Source organism: Gymnoscopelus braueri (assembly GCF_963280865.1).
Source record: "Gymnoscopelus braueri genome assembly, chromosome: 13".
NCBI classification, from domain to species: Eukaryota; Metazoa; Chordata; class Actinopteri; order Myctophiformes; family Myctophidae; genus Gymnoscopelus; species Gymnoscopelus braueri.
Genome location: NC_137615.1, coordinates 27,377,299 through 27,389,815, shown reverse-complemented (window position 1 = coordinate 27,389,815; position 12,517 = coordinate 27,377,299). Strand labels below are relative to the sequence as shown.

At 42.9% G+C, this 12,517-nt stretch overlaps 1 protein-coding gene across 2 annotated transcripts in view; it reads left to right on the top strand.

Annotated features, from left to right (window-relative positions):
* The first annotated feature begins 2,509 nt into the window (after positions 1 to 2,509).
* tnrc18 (trinucleotide repeat containing 18) overlaps positions 2,510 to 12,517 on the top strand; it is a 58,679-nt gene continuing 48,671 nt past the window's right edge. For both annotated transcript variants that reach the window (XM_080446334.1, XM_080446333.1), the window contains exons 1-2: positions 2,510 to 2,667; positions 4,468 to 4,803. In XM_080446334.1, the coding sequence (XP_080302460.1) occupies positions 4,596 to 4,803 (208 nt within the window). In that variant the 5' untranslated portion in view covers positions 2,510 to 2,667; positions 4,468 to 4,595. The remainder of the gene's footprint in view (positions 2,668 to 4,467; positions 4,804 to 12,517) is intronic.

Below are 12,517 nucleotides of genomic sequence, written 5' to 3'. Positions count from 1 at the left end.
TAAATGTGTTTTATGGTACTTGGGGTTTGACTACATATACGGACTGTGAGATCATGTGATTAATAATATTATATATTGTATTAGTATATGAATATGAATATTAATAATGACACTATGGCATAAAAATTACAAGTAAGAATATATAGTTTATCAGAGACTGAAGAAGTAGGCTACAGTATGGTTTATTTTTTATTACAGGCAGGCAGCTGGGGAAAACAGCCCACATAATGATTTATGGAACGACCGTTACCTCCAGGCTACATCTCATAACCTAATCTACGGCCTAACTAGATACCCACCTCGGATTAGAGACAGACCCTTCATGACTACCGTGTGATTTGAAAAGAAAAACAATCAGAAGATGAAATTGTCTCCTGCCCGGAGTGCGAAAAGAAAGCAACAATAGGCCCTAATGTGACGCCATTGTTCGAATCCCCAGTCGGAGCTGGCGAGAACAAAAGAGTAGCTTGGTCCCATCGGACACCCGGACGGGACATCACTGTGATCTCCTCCTGGTAATTCCCTCTTCGGGTCCCGTCAGGGGTGACAGGCGCAGCGCGCAGACAGGTCAGCGGGGTGAAAGCTGTTGCATCACGGCCTCCTTCTCCTCTCCCTTCGGCACGGTGAATGAATGTGACTGACTGCCTGCCTGCAGCGGGGATCCGGTAAAATACAGTGCACTTATTTTCCCGTCACTGAATCCATGTCCTTATCACCCGGATTCTCGCACTGAACCGCCGCGGCTCGGTGCGGTGTGTTGTCGAGGAGGAAGAGGAGGAGGAGGAGGAGGTGTGGATCGAAGCGAGTTCAGTGGAGCTTCTGTCTCTCTCGTTTCTGCAGCTCTTCCTCTACCCCTACACCGGGGTGCCTTGAAACTGTCTCGCGAGAGGAGGAGGGGGTTGGCTTGATATGGGTAGTTTGAAACCGCCTCAGATTTTTTTAATCAACATTTTTGTCACACTGAATTGAGGGAGCGCTTTACTTCACACGAAACTTATGTATACAAACATAAATGGACGGAACCGTGAACGAGAGAGAGAGAAAGGTAGATTGGGGGAAATGTATGTGAAATCTTCAGAGACGAGACGATTCACACGTTCCGTGCTGAAAGGTCTTCTGTAGTCTGTAACCTGCACTGAATGAATCCAACACTTTTTACCCCCTCTCCTCTTCCAATTCAAATCTATTTGATCATACTCGGACAAGGGTAGATTCTGCTCAGTAGGAGACACCCAGTGTTGCCTCATTAATTTATATGTATAGGTGAAAGTTTATAGACGTCTTTTTTAAGATTGCAAATGGGTCTGTTGGAATTGAGCAGTTGAAATGTGGGCCACAGGTCTAGCCTAGAGAAATCGTGGTTATTATGGTAAACTCGTGTTTAGAGTGCCCTCTATTAAACCAATGTGGATTGGACAAGATCTGTTTAGCCCAAAGGGGCGTTGCATAATGACAAAGTAGAAAACTGGTTACACATGGGTCTATTCTCTACAGTGAGCCCCGGAGGGCTCCCAGTGATTGTTCTTAGGGTTCAATTCACTGCTGCACAAGTACACATAACACTCTAGAGCAGTTGTCTTCAACGTCTTTTCAGACCAAGGACCCCTTGGCTGAGAGAGCGATGAAGCAGGGACCCCCCCACTACATATTGTTTAAAATTGTGTTGCAGATTAAACTTTTTCATAGATTTCATAGAGCTTCATAGACTATCAGTGTTGTGTGAATTAATGTTTTTGTTTATTTCAGACATTTAACCACTTCAACCTAAGTAAACTTGACCTTTGGCTCTGTTTTCCCTCTACACACCAACCCTCTTTGCCGAAAATGGCAGATCTACAAGCTCACAAAATATCAAGCATAGTGTCATTTTAGGAGGGGCGAGGCTTGTGAGCTTGTAGAGCTGCTATTTTAGGCTAGTAAAGTTCTCCTCAGAATAGAGATTCTAGGGTGGAAGTGAAGAAGAAAAAAATCCCTATCACACTCTGTGGACCCCCTAGGGGTCCCGGACCCCTGTTGAAGACCCCTGCACTAGAGGTCATATGCTATCCGTCTTTGCAGTAAATGCGCAGTCCATATGAGATTAAAATGTGCTTATACGAGCTATTAAACCGCATTCACAAATCACAAGTGCTTATAATGCTCTTGCGAAGGTCCAAGGACGCCTCCCGCATGACAGAGCGGAATGCCTCATCATGCGTCCTTACGCGTCTATTTTAATCGGCGTGGAAACTGGGGAGTCGCCTTGAAACCATCAGCCTGATCCCCTTAAAAAAAAAAAAAAAAATCCCACTGCTTGTTTTGATCATTCAGTCTTGAAGGAAGAGGGGACCTTGAAACGGCTCAACCTCCTTGGTCCATAATTGGTTTTATAGAACTGGCGAGCAGCCAAAGTGTTTACATCGTGTTGAAGGACACTTGACGCAGCCAATCAGAGAGGCGGCTGGTGAGTGTGTTGGGGCTGGGTGGAGGGGGGCGGGTCTTGTAAAACAATGCTTGTTTCATTGCTGAGGAGTTTACGGACGAGGAGTGAGTGAGGGGCTTTTCTCCCCCCGTTCTCCCCCAGTTTACCTTCGGACGAGCCTCTAATGGACTACTCCACTTATTTCAGCAGCCGTTTGGATTCTGAGAAACATTTACACTTTTTCCTGCTCAGATTTTCCCTAACAAGTAAGACGTAGACATGTTTTTTTCCCCTCCTAAAGTGACACTACGCTCGATATTGTGAATTATGTTAAAACATATTCGTACATTTATCTTATAGGTCCTAAGTAAAAAAAAAAAAGGCGCGGAGGTATTCATGTAAATACTTGTGGCTACATTTTTGTAATTTAGCTGCGTTTTAAGCACTAAATAAAAAGCATGTTGCCCTCGGGACTCGGGAGATTTTCTCAGAGAAAGTTTTTAGTCTCGTAATGGAACCGTGAAAAGTTTGAAACGTGGCTGATCTGTGCTGCTGTGCTGTGCTCCTGTACCGCATGGCTCTCGGGTCTGAAACGCAGTCTATCGACCCCGTTTTCAAGCGCGTAGAGAAAATAATGTTCAAATGGGTTTGTTGTAACGTCCAACCCCGGGTTTATGGTGCTGATTTTCCAACCGAACCCGCCCGAGCTTCACGAGCCGTGGTTGTGATCTGTAGCCCCGCGGCTTGGAGCCGCTGCAAGTCACCCTGTTTTTGACTTAAAATTAGGCAAATAGGCATTTGCTATAAATATTTAACTCGGTTTTAGGTTAGATTACAGCTTGGATTAAACGTGAAATTAGCCTACAGTTCATGTCCTTTTTTGTGAGACTTTAAAAATAAACATACGGGATAAAAAAAAAGCCTGCGCGTCGTTGTCGTGCTTAAAGTAGCCTAACTTTGTTCGAATTCGCTATGCCCTATTCTCTATGTAATTGTCTCCAAGTAGCTCCAAAAATATTTTTAATTGACCCTTTGCGCATTCTAGTCATCGCATTTCTGGAAAATACAGATTACCGTAAGTGGAATTAGGCTATCTGAGCATTTGTTGGCTATTTTAAATACACATAACTTTAATACTAATCTAAACTTGGCCATCGATTGTAAACTTATGATATCTGTGGTTGCAAAGGAGGTTATAGTTTTTTTTTTAAAGATCGGAATGAAGTGTTTACGGACTGGGTTTTGATTTCTTTCCATGGGCAGCACCCGTGTCCACTTGCGGACTAAATCCGCATATGTAGGCAACAAAACACCACTAAAGGTCCTTGCACACTGGTGCGTCTTTTCGTTGCGTTTTTTTTACAACAATGAAAAAAATTGAAAAAACAATGAAAAAAAAAAAAACGCAACGAAAAGACGCACCAGTGTGCAAGGACCTTAACCCTCCTGATTAATGATGCAGCCTTTTGCAACCTTATTTATTTTTAACCCGTTTGAAATTTATATTTGATGCGCCTTAGGTATTTATGGTGTATTGGTTTACATAGGGAGTCGGCCCTTAACCCACATCACTGGTTTACGGCTTAGGAAACAGCTGGGCTACACGGAAAATACAATCTGGAATATGTTATTAATATGTGACTATATATTTCCCGTGGAGAGTATTTTTGATCGGCCGACCTAACGGCCAACCGTGTGTTTGTTGCCCGTGGAAGCGGAGCCCTGGAACGGCTGCTGGGTCGGTATGCAGTGGGGGATGGAAAGCTTGCAGTCCGTTTAAACATCACATAATAGAAGGCTATCGTAGAATTAATTTAAAACTGCACTGCGACTAACATAAGCGACACCAAGACCAGCTCGTGTGGTGTTTTTGTCGACAGAAACGGCTCTAAATTTAGTTTTTAAAGTGTTTTCCCGAACTGCGTCATTGCTCGGCTAATGGGCGAAACGTTCGTTGGGAAGAAGAGCAGAAATCCTAAAACCATCTGTTTACGACGGTAACTGTGATTAGCCTGATCTGTTGTAAATTGTGTGTCAAGCGATTTCTTCCCTGTGGTGTTTTGTAGGTCAGCAGGATGGCTGAAAAGGACCCCGAATCTCTCGGAAAACTAAAGACATTATTATAGCCTTGCACTGGCTCTTCGGAATATCCGAACGGACAATTTTCTTTTCCTAACTTCCCCTCCTGTGGATAATGGATGGCCGAGATTTTGGACCTCCCCGATCCGTCCACGTCCCACCTCCACTGTTGGCAGGACTCGCTATGGAGTCTCACCGACTCGGAGCAGCAGCCGCAGCCGGGAGAATCCCTCCCTCGCCCGGCCACTTGGGCTCAAGTCATCCGCCGCCTCTCCACTCCGGAAAATTCTTGCCATCGGCCATTAACCTACACCCACACCACGGTAAGTGCACGGTGTTGACCTGCTAGCATATTGTAATGCATAGAACGTGGCTCCGATAGCCACAACGCCCTGAAATATAGATATATAAACACTTTAAATAAGGCTGCGCAGAATGCGCACGTTTTCATAGGCTACTTGTCCAAAGTAGGCAATGCAGTCATCGGTTGAGCCTCTGGTGTTGATTGGGGGAAACTAGCCCCTATTTTGGTTATTCTTACAGGGGAGTGGCTGTTATAAACAAAATTGTAGATTTAGCTGCGAAAATGTGGATGCCTATGACTTTTATGGTTTCCCAACCTTTCCTCTACAACGGTCGAAAATGTGTTGGCAGTTTGCATTGACGTGCATACCGTGAGCTCATAGGACAAGACATACCCAAACACGAGTGGGTGTTGTTGCAGTAGTGCAAGTCAGTGAAATTGGTCTTGGATTATGGATCATTACACTGCCACTGCTGTGAAAGCAGAGGGGTGTGTGTGTGTGTGTGACTGTGTGTGTGTGTGTGTGTGTGTGTGTGTGTGTGTGAGAGCAGGCAGGTGTGATAAAGTTGTGACTAAAAGGGAAGACAGACCACTCCTCACTATGTCGGGGAAAATGGCTCTGCTGCTATGCTTGTGAGAGTGCAAATGTGTGTTAGACAGTGTAGTGTAGAGAGCAAGGCAAATGGCTGTGGTTAAGTCACCCCTATTTGAAGTAAAACCCGCCCTTCTGGAACATTTGGCAAACGGTTGATCGTGTTTTTCCTGCATTTGTGCTGTTCTGTTGGATTACCCTCATTGCTGCTCAAGTGCTAGGGGGTGCCTCCCTATGTTTATATATAAATGGATGTATGTGTATGTGCAGTCAAATGAACAAGTCTGCCAGTATGCATTTAAACTCAAAGTGGTGCATGATTTGATCTGTTCAGCTGATAAAGGGAAGGTTTAGTAATTCCCAGACTCCCTTTATAGCAACCCATAAATGTGTTCTTTCGCTGCCATGCCTGTGTACTCTTCAGTTTGTGTGTATTTAGTTTTTTTCTTCTGCCCAGACAGTACATCACATCTATACCGTATGCTATTCCCTTCAGGGCTGTTTTTGATTTTCTCATTATTTCTACTGGTGTACAATGACGCATGGTACTGCTAATGGAAGCCTTGCAGTTGAACTAACATTATGCAAAAAGACAGTGTTTCTATGTTTGCATACATTATTTTGTGGTCAGTACATAGCGAGCAACAATGCTGACTTCAAACCACAGAGTATGTCGAGGAAACTCAGGTCTGCTAGGCCTATATCTTTTTTAGAAAGTGGAAAGTTTGACACAAACACTCGCATAGAGTTACTCACATCCCTTCACAGTAACGTAGCTACAGAAAGAGATACAATTGCAGTTGTTTCTCTAGTTTCTTGAAGAGGTAGCGGCCCATATCCGGAAGTGAATATCCCAATTTAGCAGGGCTCAGTTGGCACAATTGTAACCATGCCTGTTCACTACAATTCTAGTCATTTGACACAGTAGTAGAGAGGCTTGGACTGGGCTACACACTGGATCCGAGGCACATACAGTAAAAAGCAGCTGTAGAGTCCAATTTTAGGGCAAGGACAGTAAGAATGATTGACATAAAAGAGCGTGAAAGGTAGAGAGATTTTCATGGAAAACAAGTGATGGCAATGTCTTTATTGCAGGTGATCTGCCTTTTGAGCCAATCTTGTGTTTTTTAAAATGACATGGAAACATTTTGGGGTGCAATCATTAGATTTGTGGAATTACTATTAATGTGCTATTGCCGTTTGTAGATTAAGTGTGGCTTTATGCCACATGCGTGTATCCATTCTTGTGTTTATATGTCTGTATGGCACGCAGTGTTGTAGTTCAGGACATCAATATTTCTTTATCTCTCCGTATGAGTATGAAAGAAGATGAAAACTGTGTGTGTATTCACACGCATGCATACTGTATATGTATGTGTGGACTGGAGCAAGTCGGATGTGTAACCAGGGGTTGGGGAAGTGGAACAGCCTCCGCTGCTGTTCCATTCCCTGTTTGGCAGTTTTAAACACTTCTTAAAAGCAGGATCCATTTTTATTCTGCCCACACAGTGACCTCTCTGTGATTCTCATCTCCCCCTCTATGCGCTGTTCGCAAAGGCCTACCCTCCACCCACTAAAACACACCACTGTACGACACAGGTCATTTAGCTTTATGGCTCACTTCAATATCAAATCCCCACACATTACATTACTTGAGCAGAATGGGATCTGAGTCCCCTGCTTGTAATAACAGCACACAGCAGCACTATTACATGATAATCACAGAGTAATTGCAAACATACATAATGGTGTCCTCTAATTGCAATAAAGCACAGATCAAGATCCACTTGAACCCTAGCATCCCTTTTCTGGGGGGACATTCGCCAAAAATAGCAAGGTCACAATGCAAATATATTTGGTGTAGACTAGAGGGAAAAACAGAGCAGTCCTTAAGTACAGCGCCAACTGTACTTCCAGTTTACTAAGTATAGAGGTTGAAAGGTTGTCTGTGTGGAAACTAGGGTGCCAGGAACCCCCCCCCCCCACACACACACACACACACACACTCGCGCATACACGTTTTTGTTGAGGCATTCTCACACTGCCTATCTTAACTCTTTACCGACAGACTGACTCGGTTTACCAAGGCCACCGTTCGCATATTTCCCAGTTCCCACTAGTGTCCCCTTTTTCATATTTGAGATTTATAGGATTTCAGCACGATTTTAATAGAACAAATTGTTCCCCAAGGAAAATCTCCCTTATTTTCACAACTTGGGTGTCAGCAGTTCCATGTATGCAGCAGCTAAACATGAGTTCAAAACTTATTTTTGAGCTGTAAATACTTTGACAGTTGTGTCACTTGTAAACACTGCAGCATGGGTGGGTGTGGGGGGGTCTATTTTGACTAAGAGTATTTTCCATCAGCAAGTCATGCATGCCCAGTTTTTCTCCTCTGAGTAGTATACGGTAGTATAGAGGGTTTAAAGGGGTATTTCACTTTCAAACATGTTTGGGGTCATTTTATTGTCTACTCAGGCTTTTGTGTGCACCTCAGACAGTTTTTAAGGTGTTTTATTAAATATTTATACATTTGTAATTGATATTCATTTGATCAGACACGCCACCTTCCTTCCTATATAAACCCATTTTACCTTCAAACTCCATTTTGACCATGTTAGACTAATTTAAAACACACATCCCTGTCTCCTTGTTTTTTTCCCCCATTTATTTTATATCTTTTTCTTTTTTGAAAATGAAATAAATAAAATAAATGAACAGGCCCTCACGCATTAGAAGGACAACGTCAGTGTCCAGAACCAAGGATGTGTATCTTCAATGAATCTAATGGGGTTAAAATGGAGTTTGAAGTTACAATGAGTTTATATAGTCTAATAAAATGAATATCAAATATCTAAATACTGAATCAATCTGGGTTGCACACAATTGCCTGAGTAGATGTTAAAATGACCCCAAACATGTTAAACTAGTGAAATATCCATTTTAAGTGGTTAACTAATAGTGTACAAATTTAACGGGTCCATTTGGTTATTTTATTGATATTGTGATATGAGATTAGATATTGTCTGGGATTTTGGATAACGCTTCATGACATGGCGTGACATGACTTAAGTCTTTTCCTGATTTTAAGGCTGCATGACAGTACGGTGATGTCATTTTCTGAACTTATCTGATTGTTCAAGCTGTTATATTATTTGCCTTTACCCACGTAGTTAATATATAGCCTAGGCATTACTTATTTATCGAAGATCTCATTGTGTAAATATTTAGTGAATGCACCAATAGTCATCCCCGCAATAAAATATTGTGATATATGATTTGTTCCATATCGCCAAGTTTTTCCTCACATTCTCGCATGGGAGAACAGAAGAGGTAGGTAGGCTTCAAAAGAATGTGTGTAGTGGACTGCAGCACTGATCTATAAGCTTGTGTGTTTATCTATCTGCAAGATATGACTACAAAAAATGATGGCAGGTTTCTTGGTGACAGTTTTACCAAACTTATGGTGTGCGGAAAGCTTATTTTAAGAATAAAGGCTACGGAAAGATTTAGCCTAATATGATATCAATAGCATGTAGTATCTGGGATGGTTACATTTGGGCTGGTTACATTTGGGCTAAGGCCATGAATGCAAGTCAACTGAATGACTTGACAAGTAGGCTACAGAAGTTCTAATGCCAGGCGATGCATGTTTACATTGCCAAAGCACCAGTGTCTTCAGGGTGGTGTGCCTCCTCTGTGAGAATGGAGGATGACATACATGCAGCTAACACACAAATTCCTTCACTGCTCAAACATGAACAACAACATTGAATGGTTTTGTCCTCTAATTACCGGTGTGACACAGAGGCAAATCTAGGTGTATTGTTGGAGACGGAGAGAGGAGAAGGTGGATGTATGGGTTTTAGTGAAAAGATGAAGAGTGTTGCATAAAGGGGAGGGAGAGGGTTCGTCTCTGAGAGAAAGAGAAGGAGGGCGTGATCCCAGAAGTGGAAAGTAGTGTTTGCTACTAAAAGCTCAGGCTTTTGTGTGTGTGTTTGTGTGTGTGTGTAAGAGAGAGTTGGTGAAACTGTGTACATGACAAACGGGAATGGGAGCATGTGATTGTGCTTAGTGCAGTCAGGCCGGGGTTTCCCCCTGGGACTCACTGCAGAGAAAAAGAAAGATTTATCCTGACCACAACTCGTTTATACACGGCTTGATAAATGTGGTAGCCCTTTAAGTACCCCCCCCCACCCCCCTCCGCTCTCTCTCAAACACACACACACACAGACAGAGTACAGTGTATTGTACACATTCACACAGACATAAAAGCATAATCTGCACAGCATGCAGGGCAGGCCACTCTTGGCATGGCATGGCTCTGCTCCATACCACGTTGTCTACCATGCTACTTGGTGTGTGCAACTGTTTACATTTTGAATTAATGTGGTGAGTGTGTGTTTATATATATTCAAGACACGGAACGGAGTGAGTGCGCGTGCATGTCTGTCTGTCCGTAAGCAACTGCACGGACGCGTTGTCTCTCAGATTAATTGAATCCTTCAGGAGGGAAAACAGACTCCTTAAGAGAAAGCACAAGGCTCTGCTGCCGTGCTACAATAAACCTGTCACAGGCAGAGACAAATGACACACACGCACACACATACACATACTCGAACATAAATGACAAACGTATAAGACCCACACACAGACAATTATGCACTCACACACGGCACACATACAAGGGGGGCTATCCCTCTTATGTTTGACAGCTGTGGTATGTGTGTGTGTGTGTGTGCATGTGCGTGTGCGTGCGCATGCACGCGTTAGAAGAGAGCTTGTCATGGCATGTTGAAATACCCAGTGCATTAGCTAACTGACTTATCTGCCAAAACCCTCCCTCAAGCCTCAAACAACAGCCTCCCCAACATGCAAAGGTCACACAGGCTATGGCTGTCTATCTTATATGGAAGTATATTGGTGTACCTTATTATGTAAAACAAAAAAGGGAAGAAAAAAATCATTATTTTTCACAATGGAGATCGTGAAGAAAGTTGGAAGCAACGTAACAATATAATAATAATAATTATAAACATATAATAATAATAATAATAATAATATGGAATGTGCATCAGATTCAGCATGTTGAGTGACATGGTGACATTTACATCAGATTGTTGGTAGTGAAAGTGAACAACTTTATTTTAAGTCACCCCACATTCACATAGGCCAACTGTGAACTCCACTTTGCCCACACGTGTTTTTAGAGGCTGTACTTTTGTGGGGGACTATATTCACATTCATGTCTTTCCACATGTGTATTGTATGTTTGTGTGAGAAAAGGTGTTTCATTGCGTCTGTGCGACTTTGTGCCTTTGCATTCCATTGTATCTGTGTTTGTACATATCTCCATGTCTGCGTGACTGAATTTCAGTGTGTATCTCTGTGCTTGTTTGTGAGTTTGTTCCCATTTGATGCTATCGGCAACTGTCAAAGGAACACCTGTCATCTTCACAGGAGATTTCCACAGTAATGCAATGCTGCGAAACAAGCATTACCTAACTCGCACACATACAAGGCACATACAAGGTGTAACGAGAACAAAGTGAAGTGGCAGAGGATTGGATAGTTCAATGAAGCTTAGAAACATGTGTTTTGATTTGAGCTCAACCATTCTTTTTCTTGGAATATGGACGCTGTTTAAAGCAAACACATAGTCATACACCCATAATAAATTACAGACACATGGTTTAGACACACATTTCATAACTAGGAAGGAAGATGGGACTTGCACTTTTAATTAAATGCTCCGAAGCCAGCTTTATTTCCCTTTAATAAAGCAGGGTTTGGAGCGTTTAATTAAGTCTGCGATTCCTATCTTCGTCTCTATTTTTATCTCTGAACCTTTAAAAAGTTTTTGGTGTGCATGTTTCTTCTTTACACTTTATGCGCGCGCGTGCACACACACACACACACACACACACACACACACACACACACACACACACACACACACACACACACACACACACACACACACACACACACACACACACACACACACACGCCTGTATGACCTATATGCTGATTAAGGGCCAGAATGAATTATTACCGATGCCATAGCGCCAGCTAGTTGTTCTGGGAGAGATGGATAACATGGCTGAGTTATACTATTTGAGTGTATTCTTCCTGTAGGGAATAAAACCCAGAGATCAATAGAGATTCCCCTTGTGCTAACCCTGCCCTGAGTAGCACTGATGGAGAACAGATGGGTACAGAAAGTGTGTGTGAGGGAGAGACAGAGATAGTATGCATTTTGACCAGAAATAGTTTTTCCATACATTGTACATGTTCAGAAGCATTCAGATTTGTGTTTGTTTCTGTGAGCGCTTGTGGCTTTGATCGATCATTGATTGAGGATTCACTGTTGCTTTGAGTCTGTGTGATTCCACAGATTTTTGTGTGGGTGTCTTCAGCCTGCTGGTGGTTGTTTATCTCCAAACTGATCTCTCCAGTGGTTCTCTCTCTCTCTCTCTGTCTGATGGGGAGGTACTGTCATGTATGAGTCTGTGAAAATGGAGGTTCAGAAATGTGTCAGGAGTCAGAGTGCTTCTCTTGGCAACTCACTTTTCCCAATATGGCCAACATTACTGTCTTGAGAAGAGTGAGAGGGGAAGAGAGGGACTAGGCGGGAGAGAGAAAAAGAGAGGCAGAGAGAAAGGAGGTAATGAAAGAGTAATTCCAAAACGTTTAAAAGAACGTTTCCCTCCCAGCCACCATTTGGATGTTTTTTCTGGAACATGGAGTGCAAACATTTTCTCTCGTTCTACCCCTCCCTATTTTTTCCTCCCTCCCTCTATCCCTCTCTTTTTTTCATTCCCCCTCCTTGTTCAGGGAGGGAATTGGGATTAGGGGTTCTTTCCTTCAGCCATTAGTATAGGTCTTAACTGTTTTTGGGTAGGTATAGTTCAGTATTCTATTCTTTGTGTGTGCACGCGAGTGTGTGTACTGTGTATGTGTGTCTATCCTCCTGTGTACACATGTATGTTTAACATGCCCATGGGCATGTGGGATGCAGAGATTGATCCACTGTGTGTGTGTGTGTGTGTGTGTGTGTGTGTGGTGTTTAGCCTGGAGGAATGGGAACTGCTGACATCCTATCAGGACCTCAACAGTCTTGACAGCAGGGGGGGTGGGG